This window comes from Scyliorhinus canicula, chromosome 1 (genome assembly GCF_902713615.1).
Source record: "Scyliorhinus canicula chromosome 1, sScyCan1.1, whole genome shotgun sequence".
NCBI lineage: Eukaryota > Metazoa > Chordata > Chondrichthyes > Carcharhiniformes > Scyliorhinidae > Scyliorhinus > Scyliorhinus canicula.
Window position 1 is genome coordinate 115,607,160 of NC_052146.1, and position 22,390 is coordinate 115,629,549.

At 47.1% G+C, this 22,390-nt stretch overlaps 1 protein-coding gene across 1 annotated transcript; it reads right to left on the reverse strand.

Annotated features, from left to right (window-relative positions):
- Positions 1-10,512: 10,512 nt before the first annotated feature.
- Positions 10,513-13,796, reverse strand: LOC119966510 (DNA-binding protein inhibitor ID-3-A-like). Its single transcript, XM_038798321.1, has 3 exons — positions 13,313-13,796; positions 13,147-13,200; positions 10,513-12,344 (listed from the first exon to the last, which is right to left on the reverse strand). The coding sequence occupies exons 1-2, from the start codon at positions 13,625-13,627 to the stop codon at positions 13,153-13,155; spliced, it is 363 nt and encodes a 120-aa protein (XP_038654249.1). The 5' UTR covers positions 13,628-13,796; the 3' UTR covers positions 10,513-12,344; positions 13,147-13,152.
- Between the last annotated feature and the right edge of the window lie 8,594 nt (positions 13,797-22,390).

Genomic DNA, 22,390 nt, shown 5'->3' on the forward strand with positions numbered 1-22,390 from the left:
CCACAAGTCCAGCGGTAGTGGCAGCCCTGAGAGTGTGGGGGCAATGGAGGCAGCATATGAGACTGGAGGGGGGCGTCGGTGTGGTCACCGATCTGTAACAGCTTCGCTCCGGGGGGGCTTTAGAATGTGGCAGCGGGCAGGGATTGAGAGATTTGGAGATCTCTACATTGAGGAGGGTTTCCCGAGTCTGGAGGAGCTAGAGGAGGTGTTTGAGTTACCGGGTGGGAATGGATTTCGGTACCTGCAGGTACAGGACTTTGTCCGGAGGCAGGTTCCAGACTTCCCTCGCCTCCCTCTAAGGGGGCTACAGGATAAGATGATGTCAAAAACAGGGGTTGGGGAGGCGAGGGTCTCAGAAATATATTAACAATTGATGGAGTGGAAGGGGTCCTAATTGGGGAGATGAAGAGGAAGTGGGAGGACGAGTTGGGGAGGAATTAGAAGTCGGGCTATGGGAGAAGGCCCTGACTCAATGCATCCTCATCGTGTGCCAGGCTCAGCCTGATCCAGTTCAAGGTGGTCCACAGGGCTCATATGACTGTGGCCGGATAAGTAGGTTTTTTGAGGAGGTGGAGGACAGATATGGGAGGTGCAGGGAAAGTCCGGCGAATCATATACATATGTATTGGGTGTATCCGAGGCTGAGGGGATTTTGGCAGGGATTCGCAGATGTCATGTCAGAGGTCCTGCAAGGGAGGTTGACTCCGAGTCCAGAGGTGGCAATATTTGGAGTGACAGAAGATCTGGGAACCCGGAGGGAGAAAGGCCGACATTTTGGCCTTTGCCTCCCTGGTGGCCTGGAGATGGATTTTGCTGGGATGGAGGGACTCGTAGCCTCCAAAGTCGGGGGTGTGGGTCAGTGACATGGCAGGGTTTCTTAGGCTAGAGAAGATTAAGTTCACCTTAAGGGGTTCAATACAGGGGTTCGCTCAGAGGTAACAGCCGTTCATCAACTTCTTTAACGAAAACTGACCATCAGCAGAAGTGGGGGGGGTGGGAGGGGGGCAAAGAGGAGAATAAGGGCAGGGAATCTAATATATGGGTGGCTGGGAGTTAGGGCAGGGGAAAGTTGGGTATGTTACCGTGGGGTTTTTGTTAGGGTATGCTGGACCGCTCTGTTATTTAGAAAGTTGATATGTGAAAATGTTAAAATTATAAACGCCACAATGAAGTGTTTTCTAAAAAAAATATTTGACACAGTAGTGGGCAGCACGGTGGTGCAGTGGTTAGCACTGCTGTCTTTCGGCGCCGAGGTCCCAGGTTCGATCCCAGGTCTGATTCACTGTCCATGTGGAATTTGCACATTCTCCCGGTGTTTGCGTGTGTTTCGCCCCCACAACCCAAAGATGTGCAGGGTAGGTGGATTGGCCACGCTAAATTGCCCCTTAATTGGAAAACATTAATTGGGTACTCTAATTTTTTTTTAAATAAATAAAAATATTTGACACCGTCGCTGGGAGCATGTTAGTCTCTTGGAGTGTGTAATATTTGACACAGACTCTGGGGGGTGTTACAGTCTCTGGGAGTGTGTTATATTTGACACAGTCTCTGGGAGCATTTTACAGTCTCTGGGAGTGTGTTATATTTGACACAGTCTCTGGGAGCATGTTACAGTCCCTCGGAGCATGTTAATATTTTACACAGACTCTGGGAGCATGTTACAGTCTCTGGGAGCGTGTTAATATTTGACACATTCTTTGTGGGTGTGTTACAGTCTCTAGGAGCTTGTTAATATTTGACCTCGTCACTGGGAGCATGTTACTGTCTCTGGGTCATATTAATATTTGACACAGTCTCTGGGAGTGTGTTAATATTTGAAATAGACTCTGGGAGTGTGTTCCAGTCTCTGGCAGGTTGTTAATATTTGACACAGTCTCTGGAGCGCGTTACAGTCTCTGAGAGTGTGTTAATATTTGACACAGTCTCTGGGAGTGTGTTAATATTTGACACAGACTCCGGGAGTGTGTTCCAGTCTCTGGCAGGTTGTTAATATTTGACACAGTCTCTGGAGCGTGTTACAGTGTCTGGGAGCGTGCTAATATTTGACACAGACTCCGGGAGTGTGTTACAGTCTCTGGGAGCGTGCTAATATTTGACACAGTCTCTGGAGCGTGTTACAGTGTCTGGGAGCGTGCTAATATTTGACACAGACTCCGGGAGTGTGTTACAGTCTCTGGGAGCGTGCTAATATTTGACACAGACTCCGGGAGTGTGTTACAGTCTCTGGGAGCGTGCTAATATTTGACACAGACTCCGGGAGTGTGTTACAGTCTCTGAGAGTGTGTTAATATTTGACACAGACTCCGGGAGTGTGTTAGTCTCTGGCAGGTTGTTAATATTTGACACAGACTCTGGGAGTGTGTTACAGTCTCTGGGAGCGTGCTAATATTTGATACAGTCGACGTCTGATGGCCTCCATGGTATGAGTGGTTGCACATTTGGTGGCTTCATTTGTGGTGGAATTTGCGGACCTTTTCCCCGGCTAACGGGTGGATTTGCTGATTAATAAAAGTACTGGAGGGGTGGAGGGAGAGATTGTCCCACTGGTGGATGGATTTATGGATCAGACTTGACCAAAAACGAAGGGAACAGTTGGAGATTGCTGGAGTGGTGCCTGTGACACAGGTGAAGATGGTGGAGGGTCAGGGCTCGGCCCTGCCCTCACAATGGTCAATGGAGCAGCTGCTGGGCTTTCGAAATGAGATGATCCACCCAGCAGAGGAAGCAGAATTTGGAGGACCTGACTAGGGTGGTGGACCTGATAAAGGTGTGAATCGACCGCTTGGAGACAAGGCTGGAGGCCCTGAGCCAGGCGATCCAGAAGGTGAAGGAGGCGGTGGGGGAGCACGAGGAGCAGCTTGCCTCGATGGCAGTGGAGATGGGAATGATGCGGAATCAACAGAGGCGGCTGCGGGAGAAAGTGGAGGGCCTGGAGAATCGGTCTCGCAGGAAACATCTGAGGATGGTGGGACTACCGGAGGGCAGCGAGGGTGCGGATGCCGGTGGGTATGTGGCTCGATGGTTGAGAAGCTGCTGGGTGAGGGGTCATTTGAACGGCCCCTGGAAGTGGACCGGCACACAGGGCGCTGATGAGGAAGCAGCCGGGGAACGAGTCGCCGAGGGGGATGGTGGTGCGCCTGCACCGGTTCCTGGACAAGGAGCGGTGGGCCAAGCAGACGAGGCGCTGTACCTGGGAAGGTAAAGAGCTGTGTACGTACCAGAACCTGGGTGTGGAGCTGGCTAAGAGGAGAGCCGGCTTCAATAAAGTGAAGGCAGCCCCCTTTAAGAATGGGGTGACGTTTGGCATGCTGTATCCGGCGTGCCTGTGGGTGACCTATAAGGGTCGGGAGCTGTACTTCGGGACGCCAGAGGAAGCGATGGAATTTGTTAGGGGCAATGAACTGGCAGGAGAAGGGGGACACTGAAGGTTGGAGTGGATGTTCCCTTTCTGTCCCTTTGGGTATGTTTGGGTTAGTTTTGTATTGTGTTGGGAACCATTACTGTGTGTTTGTTCTTGATGGAGGATGGTGGGTTGATCTTTTCTTTGCATTAGGTGGGTGTTATTAAGTTTGCACCGAGATAGTGTTTAAGCGGGAGAAGGGGGAGGGTCAGTTGGGGGGGTCAGTGGGGGATAGGATGCTAGGCATCATGGGCGAGGGCTACCAGGCTAGCTGGACGGGCTAGTTCACAGAGGCACAGTGGGAGTGAGCAGGAGGTAAGTGTGTTGATGGGGTTGGGATTGTTATTTTGTGGTGGGGAGGTAACTGCTGCCAGGGGAATGGTTTCTAAAATGTGGTATGGGGAAGGTCGATGGCAGTGGGCACCCGAGGGTGGGCCTCAAGAGGTGCGGCATGCAGGCTGGAGGTTGGCCCAGGAGGGTCTATGGTTGATCGTGTGGATGCGAACAGTCTAAAGGCAGACGAAACGTTGTTATAGGAGACACATCTGAAGGTGGTGGATCAGACTAGGTTGAGGAAAGGGTGGGTAGGTCAGTATTCCATTCGGAATTAGATTCTAAAATGAGGGGGGTGGCAATTTTGATTAACAAACGGGTGGCGTTTTAAGTGGGGCGTGTAGTGGCTGACTCTGGGGGAGGTACGTGATGGTGAGTGGGAAATTGGAGGGGATACCGGTGGTGCTGGTGAATATTTATGCTCCGAACTAGGACGATGTGGAGTTCATGAGGCGGATGTTGGGGAAGGGGCAGCACGGTAGCATTGTGGATAGCACAATCGCTTCACAGCTCCAGGGTCTCAGGTTCGATTCCGGCTTGGGTCACTGTCTGTGCGGAGTCTGCACATCCTCCCCGTGTGTGCGTGGGTTTCCTTCGGGTGCTCCGGTTTCCTCCCACAGTCCAAAGATGTGCGGGTTAGGTGGATTGGCCATGATAAATTGCCCTTAGTGTCCAAAATTGCCCTTAGTGTTGGGTGGGGTTACTGGGTTATGGGGATAGGGTGGAGTTGTTGACCTTGGGTAGGGTGCTCTTTCCAAGAGCCGGTGCAGACTCTATGGGCTAAATGGCCTCCTTCTGCACTGTAAATTCTATGATTCTAAGATCCCGATCTGGACTCACATCGGTTGATAATTGGGGGGGGGGGGGAATTTTAATACGGTTTTAGACTCAAGGTTGGATCGGTCTAAATCATGGTCGGGGAGGGTGTCAGCTGTAGCGAAGGAGCTGAGGGGGTTTTTGGAGCACTTTGGGGGGTGGATCCATGGAGGTTTGGGAGGCCGAGGGAGAAGGAATTATCGTTCTTCTCGCATGTACACGGGATGTACTTCCGAATTGACTTTTAGATAGGACGTTGATGGCGGAGGTGGTTGACATGGAGTATTGAGTGATAGTAGTGTCTCAATGCTCTGCATTGGGTGGACTTGCGGGTGAATAAGGGAGGGGGCCAGCGCCCGCAATGGAGGCTAGATGTGGGGCTTTTGTCGGATAAGGAGGTTTGTGAGCGGGTGAGGGGGGCCATTCGGGGGTACGTGGTGCTAAATGACACAGGGAAGGTTTCGGCGGCCATGGTTGTGGGAAGCATTGAAGGCAGTGGTGAGGGGAGTTTTTCTCAATACGGGCACACAGAGAGAAGGCGGAATGGGTGGCGATGGAAAGCTAACGGAGGAGATTGTGCAGGTGGACAGGAGGGCTGTTGACGAAGCAGCAGAAGCTGCAGATGGAGGGGCTGGGTGCTCCCATTGGGCTGGTAGAAGTAGTGGAGGGGCTGGAGGCGATGCAGTCGGACAAGGCCCCGGCCCGGACGGATACCCAGTGGAATTCTATAAAACGTTTTCAGGGGCCCTTGTTGGTGAGGGTGTTTAACAAGGCAAGGGGGCAGAGGGTGCACCTCCCGACGATGTTGCAGGCTTCGATCTCTCTGATTTCTAAGTAGGATAAGGATCCGGAGCAGTGTGTGTCATATAGGCCGATCTCACTGTTAGATGTGGATGCCAAGCTATTGGCCCAGATATTGACCTCGAGAATTGAGGACTATGTGCTAGGATTTGCCCAGTGGTGGCAGCCATTTATCAACTTCTTTGGGAAAAATTAAGCTGTCAGCAGGGGCGCAGGGTGGAGGATTACAAAATGGGGAGGTACGGGAAGTTGGGTAAGGTTGGTGGGGAATTGTGGTTGGGGAGTTGTTTATGTAAGCCACGTTGGCTGGGTTTTGTTGTTTTGGTGTGTCGTTGCTTATTTTGTTAAAATTTATAATTTAAATGCCTCAATAAAATATTTTTCCAAAAAAAAATATTTGACACAATCTTTGGGATCTTGTTAATATTTCTCACAGTCGCTGGCAGCATGTTGCAGTCTCTGGGTGATGTTAATATTTGACACAGACTCTGGGGGTGTGTTTACAGTCTTTGGGAGCGTGTTAATATTTGACACAATCTCTGAGAGTGTGTTCATATTTTACACGTTCTCTGGGAGCACTTTAGTCTCTGGGAGCGTGTTAATATTTTACATAGTCTCTGGGAGCATGTTAGCAATTTACACAATCTCTGGGAGCGTATAATATTTTACAGTCTCTGGGAGTGGATTGGATTTATTTATTGTCACGTGTACCGAGACACAGGGGAAAATATTTTTCTGCGAGCAGCTCAATGGATCATTAAGTAAGTGAAAAGAAAAGAAATTAAAGAAAATACATAATAGGGCAACACAAGGTACACAATGTAAATACATAGATACCGGCATTGGGTGAAGCATACAGGGTGTAGTGTTTTTTTTTTAATTTAGAGCGCCCAATTTTTTCCAATTAAGGGTCAATTTAGCATGGCCAATCCACCTATCCTGCACATCTTTTTTGGGTTGTGGGGGTGAAACCCACGCAAACACGGGGAGAATGTGCAAACTCCACACAGACAGTGACCCAGGGCCGGGATTCGAACCTGGGTCCTCAGCGCCGTAGGCAGCAATGCTAACCACTGTGCCACCATGTTGCCCAGGGATGTAGTGTTAATCAGATCAGTCCATAAGAGGGTCGTTTAGGAGTCTGGTAACAGCGGGGAAGAAGCTGTTTTTGAGTCTGTTCGTGTGTGTTCTCCAACTTTTGTATCTCCTGCCCGATGGAAGAAGTTGGAAGAGTGAGTAAGCCGGGTGGGAGGAGTCTTTGATTATGCTGCCCGCTTTCCCCAGGCAGCGGGAGGTGTAGATGGAGTAAATGGATGGGAGGCAGGTTCGTGTGATGGTCTGGACGGTGTTCACAACTCTCTGAAGTTTCTTGCGATCTTGGGCCGAGCAGTTGCAATACCAGACTATGATGCAGCCAGATAGGATGCTTTCTATAGTGCATCTGTAAAAGTCGGTAAGCATTAATGTGGACATGCTGCATTTCCTTAGTTTCCTGAGGAAGTAAAGGCCCTGTTGTGCTTTCTTGGTGGTTAGTATTTTTAAGTCTCTGGGAGCATGTTGATATTTTACAGTCTCTGGGAGCGTGTTAATGTTTTACACAGTCTCTGGGAGCGTGTTAATGTTTTACACTGTCTCTGGGAGTGTGTTAGTATTTTACATGATCTCTGGAACTGTGTTAATATTTTACAGTTTCTGGGAGTGTTAATATTTCACAGTCTTTGGGAGTATGTTAGTATTTTAACAACCTTCTGGGAATGTGTTAATATTTGACATAGTCCCTGGGGACATGTTAATATTTTATACAGTCTCTGAGTGTGTGTTAGTATTTTACACATTCTCTGGGAGCATATTAATACTTTACACAGTCTCTGAGAGCAAGTTAGTATTTTACAGTCTCTGGGAATATGTTAATATTTTACACAGTCCCTGGGAACATGGTAGTATTTTACACAGCCTCTGGGAACGTGTTAATATTTTACACAGTCGTGGCAGCACGCGGCACAATGGTTAGCACTGCTGCCTGACGGTGCTGAGGTCCCAGGCTTGATCCGCGTTCTGGGTCACTGTCCGTGTGGAGTTTGCAAATTCTCCCTGTGTTTGCGTGGGTTTCTCCCCCACAACCCAAAGATGTGCAGGGTAGGTGGATTGGCCACGTTAAATTAATCCTTAATTGGAAAAATTAATTTTGCACTCTGAATTTTAAAAAATATATATTTTATACAGTCTCTGGGTTTGCGTTAGTATTTTACACAGTCTCTGTGAGTTTGATGATATTTTACACAATCTCTGGGAGCATGTTAATGTTTTACACAGACTCTGGGAGCATGTTGGTATTTTACAGTCTCTGGGAGTGTTAATATTTTATAGTCTCAGGGAGTGTGTTAATAGTTTACAGCCTCTAGAAGCATGTTAAAATTTACACCATTAACATTTTACACAGTCTTTAGGAGTGTGTTAAAACTCACAGTTAATGGTTCACACAGTCTCTTGGAGCATATTAAAATTTACAGTTAATATTTTATACAGTCTCTAGGAGTGTTAAAACTTAGTTAATATCCGGGTTCGAATCCTGGCCCTGGATAACTGTCCATGTGGGGTTTACATATTCTCCCGATGACTGCGTGGGTTTCACCCCCACAACCCAAAAAGATGTGTAGACTTGGTGGATTGGCCTCGCTAAATTGTCCCTTAATTGGAAGAAAAATAATTGGGTACTCTAAATTTATTTATTTTTAAACTTAGTTAATATTTTACACAGTCTCTAGGAGCATGTTAAAATTTATAGTTAAGGGCAGCATGGTGGCGCAGTGGGTTAGCCCTGCAGCCTCACGGTGCCGAGGTCCCAGGTTCGATCCCGGCTCTGGGTCACTGTCTGTATGGAGTTTGCACGTTCTCCCCGTGTTTGCGTGGGTTTCACCCCCACAACACAAAGATGTGCAGGCTAGGTGGATTGGCCACGCTAAATTGCACCTTAATTGGAAAACATTAGTTGGGTACACTAAATTTATAAAAAAGAAATTTACAGTTAATAAGTCTCTGGGAAACGTGTTATTATTTTTCACAATCTTTGTGGGTGTGTTAATATTTTATACTATCTCGGGAGCTGAAATGTATGCACCTCAGCATGTGTGTCCTGTGGGAGGCTACATAAACGAGGCTGTCCATCTCACCGCCTTCCAGCCTGACCCCCAAGCTCTCCCCCATATAACAGGGGAGGGGAACGCAGATTCAAAATCAACAGCCTGCCCGCCGTAGTGAAATGGCTACTTATGGGCAAATCAGACTTACTCGTGAAATTATTGGCTCTGATAACAGGCTGCCCATGATTAATACCTTTGGTGTGGGCAGCATGGTGGGAAAGGAAACCCGGATTAACCTCAAATGATTAAATATTGGGAAGGAGGTGGGTCACTCTTCAGGCTGCCCTCTGTACATCTGGGGGTCGGGAGGATAGAGCCTTAGCTTGAAACCTCCCCTACCTTCCTACCCGATCCCTCTCTAGGCCAATCTCTCTCCCTAAGGCTCCCAAAACCTCCCAGACCAAGATGCCACCTACTCTGGGGATCTGTGCCTTGGTGGATGTCCCAGTTAGCCCTTGTTAAAGAGGCTTGCAGCAATTTATGGCTGCGGGTCTGGTCGGCCTGAAGCCAGCTTCCTGTTGACCTGATTGCCAGGGGGCATTCTGTCTGTCTGCCTGCCTCCCACCCATATTATTCTGCCCTAGGAGAATAGCACTATTTTACATAATCTCCGTTCATATTTTACACCATCTTTGGGAGCATGTTTATATTTTGGAGCTCTGGAGTGTTAGTTTAATCTCAAGTGTGTTAATATTTACAGAACGCCAGTGGAGCATGTTAATGTTTTAAATAGTCTCGGAGTGTGATATTTGCTGGGAGACCCATTTGATGTTTGCAAAGCCCTGGACAAGGTAGAAGAGGCTGTAGATTAGCATGAATTCAACAAAATATTCCACCCTTCCAAATAGAGTTGGAACTCCAATATTTAGAAAATTTTCTGAAGGCAACTAATTAACATAGTTTACATAGCTACAGCAGCACAGTGGTTAGCACTCCTACCTCACAGCTCCAGGGACCCAGGTTCAATTCCAGCCTCGGCTTACTTGTCTGTGTGGAGTTTGCAATTTCTCCCACTTTCCATGGATTTCCTTTGGGTGCTCCAGTTTCCTCCCACTGTCTAAAGTGCAGGTTGGGTGGATTGGCTATGCTAAATTGCCTTTAGTGTCCAAAAGGTTAGGTTGGGTTACGAGGTTAAGGTGGAGGTGTATGCTTATGTAGGGTGCTCTTTCCAAGGGCCGGTGTAGACTCAATGGGCCGAATGACCTTCTTCTCCATTAGAACATAGAACAGTACAGCACAGAACAGGCCCTTCGGCCCTCGATGTTGTGCTGAGCAATGATCACCCTACTCAAACCCACGTATCCACCCTATTCCCGTAACCCAACAACCCCACCCCCCTTAACCTTGCTTTTTAGGACACTACGGGCAATTTAGCATGGCCAATCTACCTAACCCGCACATCTTTGGACTGTGGGAGGAAACCGGAGCACCCGGAGGAAACCCACGCACACACGGGGAGGACGTGCAGACTCCGCACAGACAGTGAGCCAGCCGGGAACTGAACCTGGGACCCTGGAGCTGTGAAGCATTTATGCTAACCACCATGCTGCCATTGTAAATACTATGATTCTATGACTAAATGTAAAAGACTAAGGGCCATCATATTTACTTGTACAGTTCGATTTGTTGCAAGATACACCAATGATTGGTGACACAGTGGTTAGCACTGCTACATCACAGTGCCCTGGCCCCAGGTTCGATCCTGGCCCCGTGTCGGTGTCCTTGTAGCATTTGCACATATCCCCCGTCTGCATGGATCTCACCCCCATGACCCAAAACAATGTGCACAGTAGGTGGATTGACCACACTAAATGGTACACTTTAAATTTAAACAAAGATACACCAATAATGGGAGTTGATTAATCACAGCTATAAATGACAACAATCATAAACAGACCTGTTAATGAGGTGAGGAAAACCCCCAGCAGTGGAGATGGGAACTTGTCTCAGGCCAAGCACTCTACACATCATTGCATGCCATGACTCAAATTACTCATACTGCAGGACATTAATAAACTACAATTTTTTTTGTAAATGTAACTTTTTAATTATGTATAAAATGTACATTTCCATAAACTTTTATAAAAAGTTTTTTTCAAAAAAAAGTCAGAAGAAATAAAACTGTTTGCAGGAACATTTCTCCCTGCAAATGTACAAAAGATACTCTAGTATAGAGTTCGCAAAGATTGGGGAGCTTCACTCCCTCTTCTACAGATCGGTGAAGCCAATGTCTCCTTGGAAGTAATTTTCCTCCAAGGCTTGTGCATTATCACTAGAATAGATATCCTCAGGAAAACTCTTTCACCACATTTAAGGTACAGGTTCCTAAGATTTCAACTGCATTTGGATAATATTCCTGACTCGATTTTAAAATCACACTAGGAATACTGAGAAAATCTAGTTCACAGTTACAAAGCTGCACCTACCATGCTTTTTAGCTGGGTTGCCTAGAAATCTCCACCTTGTAAGTTGATGACTCTGGCGTCTCGTTTAACCCAAAGATTTCCTTTACTTTACCATCTCCTGCTGTGAATATCCTAAGGCCTCAGACACAGGCTTAAAGAAAAATGATTGCGGTCAAAAGCCATGAATTCACAATCCATTCATGTCCAGCAACGTGCCTATGATATTCCAATAGCCTTGTGATTGTGGGAGGTACTATTGGTCGGTCAGTGTTGGAGGATCACATTCAGTAATGTTAAATTAATGTAAAATTTTATGCAAACTCTGATTAACAAAACAAGTCTCAGAAATCACAGTGCAAATCTCATGCCCTGGCTGAGATTTGCTGGTCAGGGAGTTGTGATTAACTGGCTTCCTGGTGGGGGTGGGAATGGCCAAGCAGAATCATTCTCCCATCCATGCTGCTGAGTCTAGCAATGGGTCTTCATGCAAATCAGATATATTATTGTAGTTTCTGGCAACCTGCAATAGGTTTGACCCACTTTATGGGGAGGGGGAGGAGGGGGGGGGGGGTGTCAGGGACCCACACCAAGGTGCCCTCCCAAGTTGCATTGGAGCACATTTGAATGTGGAAGCGAGTGCAACAGGTCACGTGCAAAAAAAAAAGAGGGGGGACACTTGAGCTCAAATTCACTGCAGGAGACACTGACCCTAAAAGACAGTGATCCTGGGAGACATTGAGCCAACTTCAGGACACTGACGCCAAGAGAAAGTGACCCACTTTACGGGAAGCGCAGTCCTTGGAAACAGTGACCTATTAGGCTATCGGAGACCGAGGCACATGGATCACATCACACGACTGTCACGTGTGCTACAGGAGATGGTGAATTAAGAACCAAAATAAGAGCTGCGTTAAATATTGTGTGAAAACTAACAAATCTCTTAGATTTTGAACTGGGATTACAAAGGTCATTCTAGTATTAACTCTGAGAGCCAAGTCCCCACTGTCCAGGTCCCTCTCAAAAAAGATAAAATTTACTTCACAACTTGAATAAAATGATAACACTCTGATCCGAGTGTCCTGGCGTTTGTTGCTTTTCCATCAGAGCAACTTTCCAAAGTTGATCACAAAATTTCTCACTGAATTACCATTAAAAACTGAGAAAACAGACGACTCCCATTAAATGTCTTTGGTCCTTTTAGTGATTTTAAAACTATTACGGGTTAAAATTCAATGATCTGGATGCTAATTGGAATGGATGTCCCAGACATGTACTGATTTGCTCCTTTCAGAATTCACGTTTGTCCTCAAAATGAATGCAAAACTGTTCCAAGACGGCGCTTATAGAGTGGAGACCGGGAGATTGTTTTATTGTTGACTTCTTGACGTTTGATTCGCTGGCAGGACAGTCTTGGAGCAATGCTGGAGCGGCGAGCTGTTAAGTGCACACCTGCAGGATTGAATGGGAGAGAGGCGTGTCAGTCAGTGAGTGTGAGAGCAGGGGCCAGACAGACTGGCGCCACGCAGGAAACTTGTACTGCCTCTGACTGATAAATAAATCAGCAGAGAGAGAGAGAGAAACACGCTGTACAACACACACGTAACCCATTCCCCTCTACACACACTGTTTGTTAATTGGCACCGTTGTTGTGTCCCTAAGTCTTTGCAGATGGGAGCTAAAGTTATCCGGGCAAGATTACTGCAAGGCAAAGGACAACAAAAATATGAATGTTTAGTGGCGCCCTTCCTGCGGGGGGAGGGAGGGGAATTTCTAGATAAAGATCTGCACAGCTCCGGCATCCGAACTTGGTGCAATGTGCAGTTAAGGATACAAATTATACAACTCCCTTCCTGCTGCTAAACATATCCTATTTAATTATGGAGATAAAAAGAAAAGTTGAATTTCTAAATACAAATCTTTCTGCCAAGTTTCAATTTCCCTCCCATTTAATGCAATCTGGTTTGCTCCACCTTAGCATGATTTTTGCAATTAACAAAATCTTTCTTCCTTCATTTTGTTTGCACGCCTTTAATTCCCGTTTCTCGGCTAAATTCTTACGGGTTGCTGATCTAACTGAGCATTTTAGAATTGTTCTCCTAAATGAAAAACTGTCCACATTTATGCTTAATTTAATGTGCCCGGTCCAAAACTGTCGAGTCGTCCTCATTGGTTTGAACGAGTTTTGAACAATTATGGGGTATTGAATACCGTCTATCCATTTACAGGTTTAATCCCAGGTACAGTAACTCACCGTGAATCAGTGACAGAAGCCCAAACTATCTCCTTCACTGGACAGTTCCGATCGCTAAAAGTGGGAGAGGGGGAAAAAAATGTTAGAAGCGGAAAAAAACTGAAAAGTCTCAGAAAGAATAATAATCACTGATAGCGTGTAAATAAATCAGGAGAGTTGGGGTTACCTGCAGTGTCAGGATAGAGCTGCTTGACGCAGGGTTATTGGCAGGGTCCTGTTGCTGGTTTTCTAGTGCAATCTGTAAGTCAAAAATATAATCGATAACGTGCTGGAGGATTTCCATTTTGCTAACTTTCTTGTTCTGGGGGATGCTGGGGACCAGCTCCTTCAGCTTACAGTAGCAGTCGTTCATGTCGTACATCAAGCTGATTGACTCTTCCAAGGGGTTCTTGCTTCGTGAGATAGCTAAACTCTGGTCAGACAAACAGCACACCGCCTCGTAACAGCTTCTGACAGATCGGATGGGGCTGATAGATTTCATCTCTCCTGTCTCAAATTCCCTCTTGGAATTTTTTTTAAAACTCGCGTTTGAGTTGACGAATGTTCGTAGAAAGATCTTGGAAGTGGCAGTGCCTGCCTGTTTCTCTGTCTGTGACAGCTCCAGCACAGCACACAACCTCTGCACCAAACACACAAATGCTATGTTTTGGACTTTCCTCTATTTATCTCGCCCCAGTTCCCAGCCACGCCCCCACGGTTTGTGCAGAAACCCAACGCCCCTTCATCTTCCCCTGTGGCCCAGTGAAAAACCATCTTTGGAAAGAAGCGTGGGGATGATTTAGAAACACACTGTCTGATTGGATACTGTCTAACGAATTAGCAGCGCCACCACAGGAATAAGGAACAAGAACTGGTCAGCTGGGAAAAGGGAGAGAAAATTATTGGAACAAGCTGGGTTGATCAATGTGAATTCCTGTACAATTGTGTTTTGAATGCAAATGCATCAGAATGGAAAGTAAACTATTTAAGCAATCTCCACGCCGGCATCTTCACATCAGATTTAAACAAAGTATTGAAACAACCGATTGTCAGCCCATTTCTTTCAGTTTTACAGAATTTACATTTGGGAAAGTTTCCACCAGTTTTTTTTTACGAACCGAAAGAGAGATCTTAAGAGTTGACAGTTAAAAGTGGAAAAAAATCCCTTCTGATTCATAACTGCACTGAGGCTGAATTTGGTTTCTCTGACTTTGGGGCTGTTTCTGGTTTGTAAAGCGTTTCCTTGTTCTCGGCCTTGTGCAAGTATTTCATCTTCTATTTTCAATTTTGAAACCCAGGCATTCTCTCCCAGCTCCCCACCGTTAACTCTGTAGTTTGCCATTACCGCGCCCCCTTCAGAAATGCAAAAACTTTTAACAGACTGTTTTCTGCAAAGGTTCTCGTTGTGACTAATGCAAGCGGCGGTTTCACACAGCTGTGCAAATCGGCAGTTTTAAAAATGCCTTTTTTGCATCATTCCAAACGGTCCTAATCTGCAGAAGTGCTGGCGCCTCAAACTCGAAATCAATTTGCATCCGTTGCTTTCTATTTAACTTGCACACTTGACAGCTCGTGACTTCCAATCGTGCAACTTTCTGAATAAATCTCTAGTTCTCTGACTGGCGTATCTAATAGTTACCCTGATATTTGAAATTATTTTTTCCTCGCTCTAATGTATTCGCTATTGATAAGTTTGGACACATAAACGCGGTTGCTATTCAATCCATTCTTTGTTTTAAGTTCTTGGCAAAGTTGTTTAAACTTTCTGCAAAGTTTTGAACTACTCAAAAGTTTCAACTTTTGCATACTTTGTCCATTTTTTGGGGGGGAGGAGGGGTGAAAAACTGATCTTTGCACATCTGGCTGTCCCTGCCAGCTGTGTTGATCTAGGTAGATTGGTTTTCTCAAGGCAAACAGGGCTAGTTTTGACAGGTGATGAATTGGCAGGAACAAGAAGCAATCAGCAGACTCAGCTCCAGACTCCCTGGCGCCAGCCCCGTGACGTCACCCATTCATGAGCGCCAGCGCTGGCGCCGCTGCGGCGGTTTCCAAGGTGACCGTAACCAGGAGCCCAGACAAAGGCTGTCAATCAAAGGCCGTTTTTTTTCCTGCCCGGGCCGACCAATCAGCAGCATCCGGGGGCCGAGCCATGGGGCCGTAACCTTGGTGACGCGGCTGTCAGTCAAGCCCTGGGCTGACTTGTTGGTTTGCAACAATCAGTCTGAGCACTGGGATGACTCCAAGGCTGTTTGTTGGAGTGTCAGATCAGCAAGGAAATGTGTTTGTTCCCCCCGCCCCCCCCCCCCCCCACCCCCACGTCCACCCCGAGCTTCCCACCCCCATTCTCAAGTGGAGATTACTTTACTACAAGGCCCACCTGCACATTTGCATTTGTTTTCTTTTTTTTCCAAAAGAAGCGGTAAATCCTGTGATATGAAGCAAATGTAAAAGCCATGATTTTGGGTCAATCACTGAAGCTTTGCTTTGGTGGTTTGCAAAGTTTGTAATCACAAGAAGACCCTGGGCGGGATTCTCTGGTCCTGAGGCTAAGTGTTGATGCCGTCGGAAATGCTGTCGCGTTTCTCGACAACGTCAACACGGCCCCAGGATCAGCAATTCTGGCCCGCACAGTGCTGGAGCGGTTCACGCCGCTGAGAGAATCCTGCCCCTAGAACATAGAACAGTACAGCACAGAACAGGCCCTTCATGTTGTGCCGAGCCATGATCACCCTACTCAAACCCACGTATCCACCCTATACCCGTAACCCAACAACCCCCCACCTTAACCTTACTTTTATTAGGACTTTTATTAGCCATGGGGCCGTAACCTTGGTGACGCGGCTGTCAGTCAAGCCCTGGGCTGACTTGTTGGTTTGCAACAATCAGTCTGAGCACTGGGATGACTCCAAGGCTGTTTGTTGGAGTGTCAGATCAGCAAGGAAATGTGTTTGTTCCCCCCCCCCCCCCCCCCCCCCCACCCCCACGTCCACCCCGAGCTTCCCACCCCCATTCTCAAGTGGAGATTACTTTACTACAAGGCCCACCTGCACATTTGCATTTGTTTTCTTTTTTTTCCAAAAGAAGCGGTAAATCCTGTGATATGAAGCAAATGTAAAAGCCATGATTTTGGGTCAATCACTGAAGCTTTGCTTTGGTGGTTTGCAAAGTTTGTAATCACAAGAAGACCCTGGGCGGGATTCTCTGGTCCTGAGGCTAAGTGTTGATGCCGTCGGAAATGCTGTCGCGTTTCTCGACAACGTCAACACGGCCCCAGGATCAGCAATTCTGGCCCGCACAGTGCTGGAGCGGTTCACGCCGCTGAGAGAATCCTGCCCCTAGAACATAGAACAGTACAGCACAGAACAGGCCCTTCATGTTGTGCCGAGCCATGATCACCCTACTCAAACCCACGTATCCACCCTATACCCGTAACCCAACAACCCCCCACCTTAACCTTACTTTTATTAGGACACTACGGGCAATTTAGCATGGCCAATCCACCTAACCCGCACATCTTTGGACTGTGGGAGGAAACCGGAGCACCCGGAGGAAACCCACGCACACAGGGGGAGGACGTGCAGACTCCACACAGACAGTGACCCAGCCGGGAATCGAACCTGGGACCCTGGAGCTGTGAAGCATTTATGCTAACCACCATGCTACCCTGCTGCCCCTATGCCCCTAATGTCCATAGAATTCAGACAGTGATGAAGGAGGCCATTCGGCCCATCGTGACAGCATCGACCATCTCTGAACGAGCACCCAACCGAGACCCACTCCACCTCCCTACTCCCGTTACCTAACCTGCACATTGCTGGACACCAGGGCAGTTTTGGCATAGCCAATTCACCTGACTTTCACATCTTTAGACTGGGAGAAAAGCAAGGAACCCACACAGACACAGGGAGAACATGCAAATTCCACATAGCCGGTTATACAAGACTGGAATTGAACCGGGTCCCTGGTGTTGTGAGGCAGCAGTGCTAATTTGATTATTTCATGTACCGTCTGATTAATTCATGTACCAACTGGGCCCACGTTGATCAAACAAGCTTTGGAATGGACACTGATAGTGCAAAGGCTGGAAATTCAAATTTCCAGTTTGTGGTACTTGCCAGTTTGGGATTCAGGGTATATGTACATGTAGTGTGTGACTGGACTGTCAGCATTTACACCAAAGAAACTGACTGGCATGGTGGCTGATTTATAAAGAAAAAGTTTGAATTTCTGCAACACCTTTCACTGCCTCAGAACATCCCAAAAAAACCTTTCCAGCCAATTAAATACTTTTTGAACCGGAGTCACAATTGTAGGAAATCCAGCAGCAAGCTCTCCATAGCAAGTTCTTGCAGACAGCAATTTGATAATGACGAGATTTCTTTTTGAGAATTGTTGTTTGATGGAAAAGTGCTGGCCAGGACACTGGGAAACATCCATCCTGCATCCTGTCTTCAACATGGTGACCGACCACCCCCTGGAATTTAAGAGATTGTTGGGATTGGGCCGTGGTAAGGTGCTCTTTCAGAGGGTTGGTGCAGACCTGAATGGCTGAATGGCCTCCTGCACTGTAGGGATTCTATGGATTCTAATTGTCTCAGTTTGTCAGTTGCCAGATAGCAGACTGTCTCAGAAATCAGTCCTTTAAGTATCACGCATGCTCAGTGTGCATCTGTGCAGTTGCAAGGCTCCCAAACTGGCAGGTTCAGATGTTTAGAACCCTGAAATTCGCCAGTGCTCTACGCTACGTTCACCACACTCACAGGTTTGGCAGCAGTCCACACTCCCCGCCCCCAGAGGTTTGCCAGCACCCGTCCCTCCCCCCCTCAACTCTCACAGGGTCAGTAGCACACACCCCCCTCACAGGTTCACTGGCATCCTCTACCCACTTGTTACAGACCCCCATGCCAAAGTGTCCCTTAATTTTTTTCCCTGAGAGTTGGTCAAGCTGGCCTGCAAAATTATGTCATGTCCATCTTTGAGGACAGACAGGACGTCAATTAACATCTCATCTGAAAGATGACACTTCCAACCGTACAGCACTCCCTCAGTACTGCACTGTGAGTGTCCGGCTAGATTTTGAGCTCAAGTATCTTAAATGGGACTATGAACCTACAATCTTCCAGTTCAGAGATAGGAGAACTCAAAACTGGACCACATCTGCTATGGACTGAACCTTTCATCAAAACATATGAAATATATATATTTCTTTTAAATTTAGAGTACCCAATTATTTTTTTCCAGTTAAGAGGCAATTTAGCGTGGCCAATCTACCAAACATGCACATCTTTGGGTTGTGGGGTGAAACCCATGCAGGCATAGGGAGATTGTGCAAACTCCACAGTGACAGTGATCCATGGCAGGGATCGAACCGGGTCCTCAGCACCATAGGCTGCAGTGCTAACCACTGCACCACCGTGCCGCCCCATCAAAGCATATTTTCGCGGGCAGCACGGTGGCGCAGTGGGTTAGCCCTGCTGACTCACGGAGCCGATGTCCCAGGTTCGATCCCGGCTCTGGGTCACTGTCTGTGTGGAGTTTGCACATTCTCCCCGCGTTTGCGTGGGTTTCGCCCCTACAACCCAAAGATGTGCAGGCTAAGTGGATGGGCCACGCTAAATTGCCCCTTAATTGGAAAAAAATGAATTGGGAACACTAAATTTAAAAAAACAACATATTTGCGCAAGGGCAGCACGCTGCCGAGGTCCCAGGTTTGATCCCGGCTCTGGGTCACAGTCCGTATGGTTTACACATTCTCCCTGTGTTTGCGTAGGTTTCGCCTCCACAACCCAAAAATGTGCAGGGTAGGTGGAATGGCCACGCAATATTGCCCCTTAATTGGAAAAAATTAACCCGGCACTCTAAATTTATTTTAAATAACATATTTTCGCCCTGTTGAGCTTCTTTTCTGTACTGGTGGATTGTCGGTGTAATTCCAACATAGTCTTAGTCCAATGTTTTACTGTTTTAAAAATAATTTAGAGTACCAAATTCATTTTTTCCAATTAAGGGGCAATTTAGCGTGGCCAATCCATCTGCCCTGCACATTTTTGGGTTGTGGGGACGAAACCCACGCAAACACGGGGAGAATGTGCAAACTCCACACAGATAGTGACCCAGAATCAAACCTGGGACCTCGGCGCCGTGAGGCCGCAGTGCTAACCCACTACACCACCGTGCTGCCCTGTCCAATGCTTTCCTGACCAATCTCCCAACATCCACTCAATTAGCTTGAGCTCATCTAAGCCTCTGCTGCTGGATGGCCAGCATTGGAGGTTACCCAAAACTGACACCGTCATGATGCACGCTGAGTGACATCAGCATGCACAGGTTGATTTTTCTGAAATAAATTTAGAGTACGCAATTAATTTTTTCCAATTAAGGGACAGTTTAGCGTGGCCAATCTACCTATCCTGCACATCTTTGGGTTGTGGAGGTGAGACCCATGCAAACACGGAGAGAATGTGCAAACTCCACACGGACAGTGACCCTGGGCTGGGATCAAACCTGGGACCTCGGCGCCGTGAGGCAGCAGTGATAACCACTGCGATACCGTGCTGCCCTAGCATGCACAGGTTGACATCAGCACGTGCAGGGTTGACATCATCACGTACCCAGTGATGTCTTCCCGTTTGGAGATTCTGTGCTGTTGGCGGGGTGAATTGTGAGAAAAATATCAAAACAAACCTTTGTCCCCCCCCCCCCCCCCCCCCCCCCCCCACTGACATCTGCTCATGTCCTAACTTACACCAAATCCCATTTATTCATCTTTGGCCCACATTAGCTCTAGATTTGCCAAAGCCTTGATCTTGAAATGTTCACTGTCATCTTCAAACCCCTCCATATTCTTGTCCCTCCCTAACTCTGTAAATTCCTCCAAAACTCTTGGAGATCCCCACACACCTAATTCTGGCCTCACCCACTTCCTTTGCCCCACCATTGGCAGCAGTGGTTTCAGCCATCTCGCCCCCAAGCTCTGAAATTCCCTCCTCAAACTTCTTTGCCACTCCAATTATCACTCCTTATTGAAAATATTGGTTCTCAAACTGGAGCCTCGGATCCCAGGGAGCGCATAGAGATTTTCAAAAAGTCCACGAAACAATGTGAAAGTGTTTACCGAGCTGGGCTGGCCTTAAGAGTGATCGACATAGCTGACCACCCATGGTACTGTGTCTAGATGAAGCAAATGGTGGAAGCATGCCTGGTGCAAGCTGGGATATGAGAGCCGAATGCAGCCAACGGAGGTACACTGCAAAGTGGGCTGACTGTGTCACCCAGAAGGGGAGAATATTCATGGAGGACCAGCAAGATCGCCAGGTAGACCTACTGTTACCAAAGGTGGTGATTGATACCAGTTGAGGTCAGCCTTGTTCAAGAGACCAGAAGGTTTAAAAACTATTTAAGTACTTGATACTTAAAAAAAAATTTAGAGTACCCAATTCATTTTTTCCAATTGATGGGCAATTTAGCGTGGCCAATCCACCTACCCTGCACTTCTTTGGGTTGCGGGGGCGAACCCCACGCAAACGCGTGGAGAATGTGCAAACTTCACACGGACAGTGACCCAGGACCGGGATTCGAACCCGAGTCCTCAGCGACATAGGCAGCAGTGCCACGTGCCACCCTCTTCCCGAGTACTTGATACATAAACTGGGAATAAAGGCACCAAAATACTTGCTCTCTAAAGCTGCAAAGGCAAAGTAGAGAATGATTCACGAGTATCATTGTTTAAACATCAAACCAAGGTTGGACAGACTCTGCAGTGAAAAGCAGGCATAGAATTCACTGGTATCTGTAAGCAAATAACCATTTTCTTAACAACAATAACTACTATTTATATAGAGACTGTTAACATACTATAACGTCCCAAGCAGTTCAAGGAGCATTATAATAGAAAGTATGATACTGAAACACAGAAGGAGATATTAGGCAGATGACTAAAAGCTTGGTCAAAGGGATAGGTCTTAAGGAGTGCCTTAAAGGAGGAACGTGAGATAGAGAGCAGAGAGGTCCAGAGAGGATACCCCAGAGTCTTGGGCCTCGGCAACTGAAGACGCAGCCACCAATAATGGAATGATTAAAATTGGAGATGTCCAAGTGGTCATAGAATTCCCACAGTGCTGAAGGAGGCCATTTGATCCATCGAATCTGCACTAACCCCCTGAAAGAGCACCCCACTAAGGGGCAATTTAGAACATAGAACATAGAACATAGAACAGTACAGCACAGAACAGGCCCTTCGGCCCTCGATGTTGTGCCGAGCAATGATCACCCTACTTAACCCACGTAACCGGTATACCCGTAACCCAACAATCCCCCCATTAACCTTACACTACGGGCAATTTAGCATGGCCAATCCACCTAACCCGCACATCTTTGGACTGTGGGAGGAAACCGGAGCACCCGGAGGAAACCCACGCACACACGGGGAGGACGTGCAGACTCCACACAGACAGTGACCCAGCCGGGAATCGAACTGGGACCCTGGAGCTGTGAAGCATTGATGCTAACCACCATGCTACCGTGAGGAAGCTTGGCCAATCCACCTAACTTGCACTTCTTTGGACTGTGGGAGGAAACCAGACCATCTGGAGGGAACCCACGGGGAGAATGTAAAACCTCCACACAGACAGTGACCCAATGCTGGAATTGAACCTGGGTTCCAGGCACTGTGAGGCAGCAGTGCTAACCATTGTACCGCCTTGTGCATCCCTTTTATAGGAGTAGGGGTATCACAGAGGATTGTAGGGCAGGAGGAGATTTCAGAGATTGGAAGGAGGAAGGCTATAGACCTATTTAGAAACACGGATGAGCATTTTAAAATCAAGATGCTAAAAACGCATTATCAGCATTACATATTACATTGTATTTCGGGAGGGAGGGGCAGGTGTTCCCCATGATTACTAATCCGTTTGAAAAGGGGCTTTTTGACCAAAACTGTTTTAGAGCCATTGAAAAATGCTTCTTAAACCCTACCCCTTTGACTAAGTTTTTGACCACCTGACCTGACATCTCCCTACTGAAAAATATGATCAGATTACCCTTATATGTCATGTCTTGGGATGTTTTATTATACGAGGAAACTATATGAATGCAAGTTGTTGTTATTTTAAATTACTAATTAACTGATTTTTGTTCTTGGCTTTGGGAGGAATGTTGGCCAGGACACTGAGAAAATTCCTTGCTCCATTCCAAACACAGGCAGGCAACCAGATGAAGAATTATTCACCTAACAATCCAACACCCCCTCAAAACTGAAACATTAAAT

Excerpts from the sequence above, each read along its gene's own strand:
- LOC119966510 (XM_038798321.1), bottom strand. The coding sequence starts at position 13,627 with ATGAAATCTATCAGCCCCATCCGATCTGTCAGAAGCTGTTACGAGGCG. Across the intron at positions 13,201-13,312 it reads GCTCTATCCTGACACTGCAG|CGATCGGAACTGTCCAGTGA; the intron begins GTAACCCCAACT and ends TCCCACTTTTAG.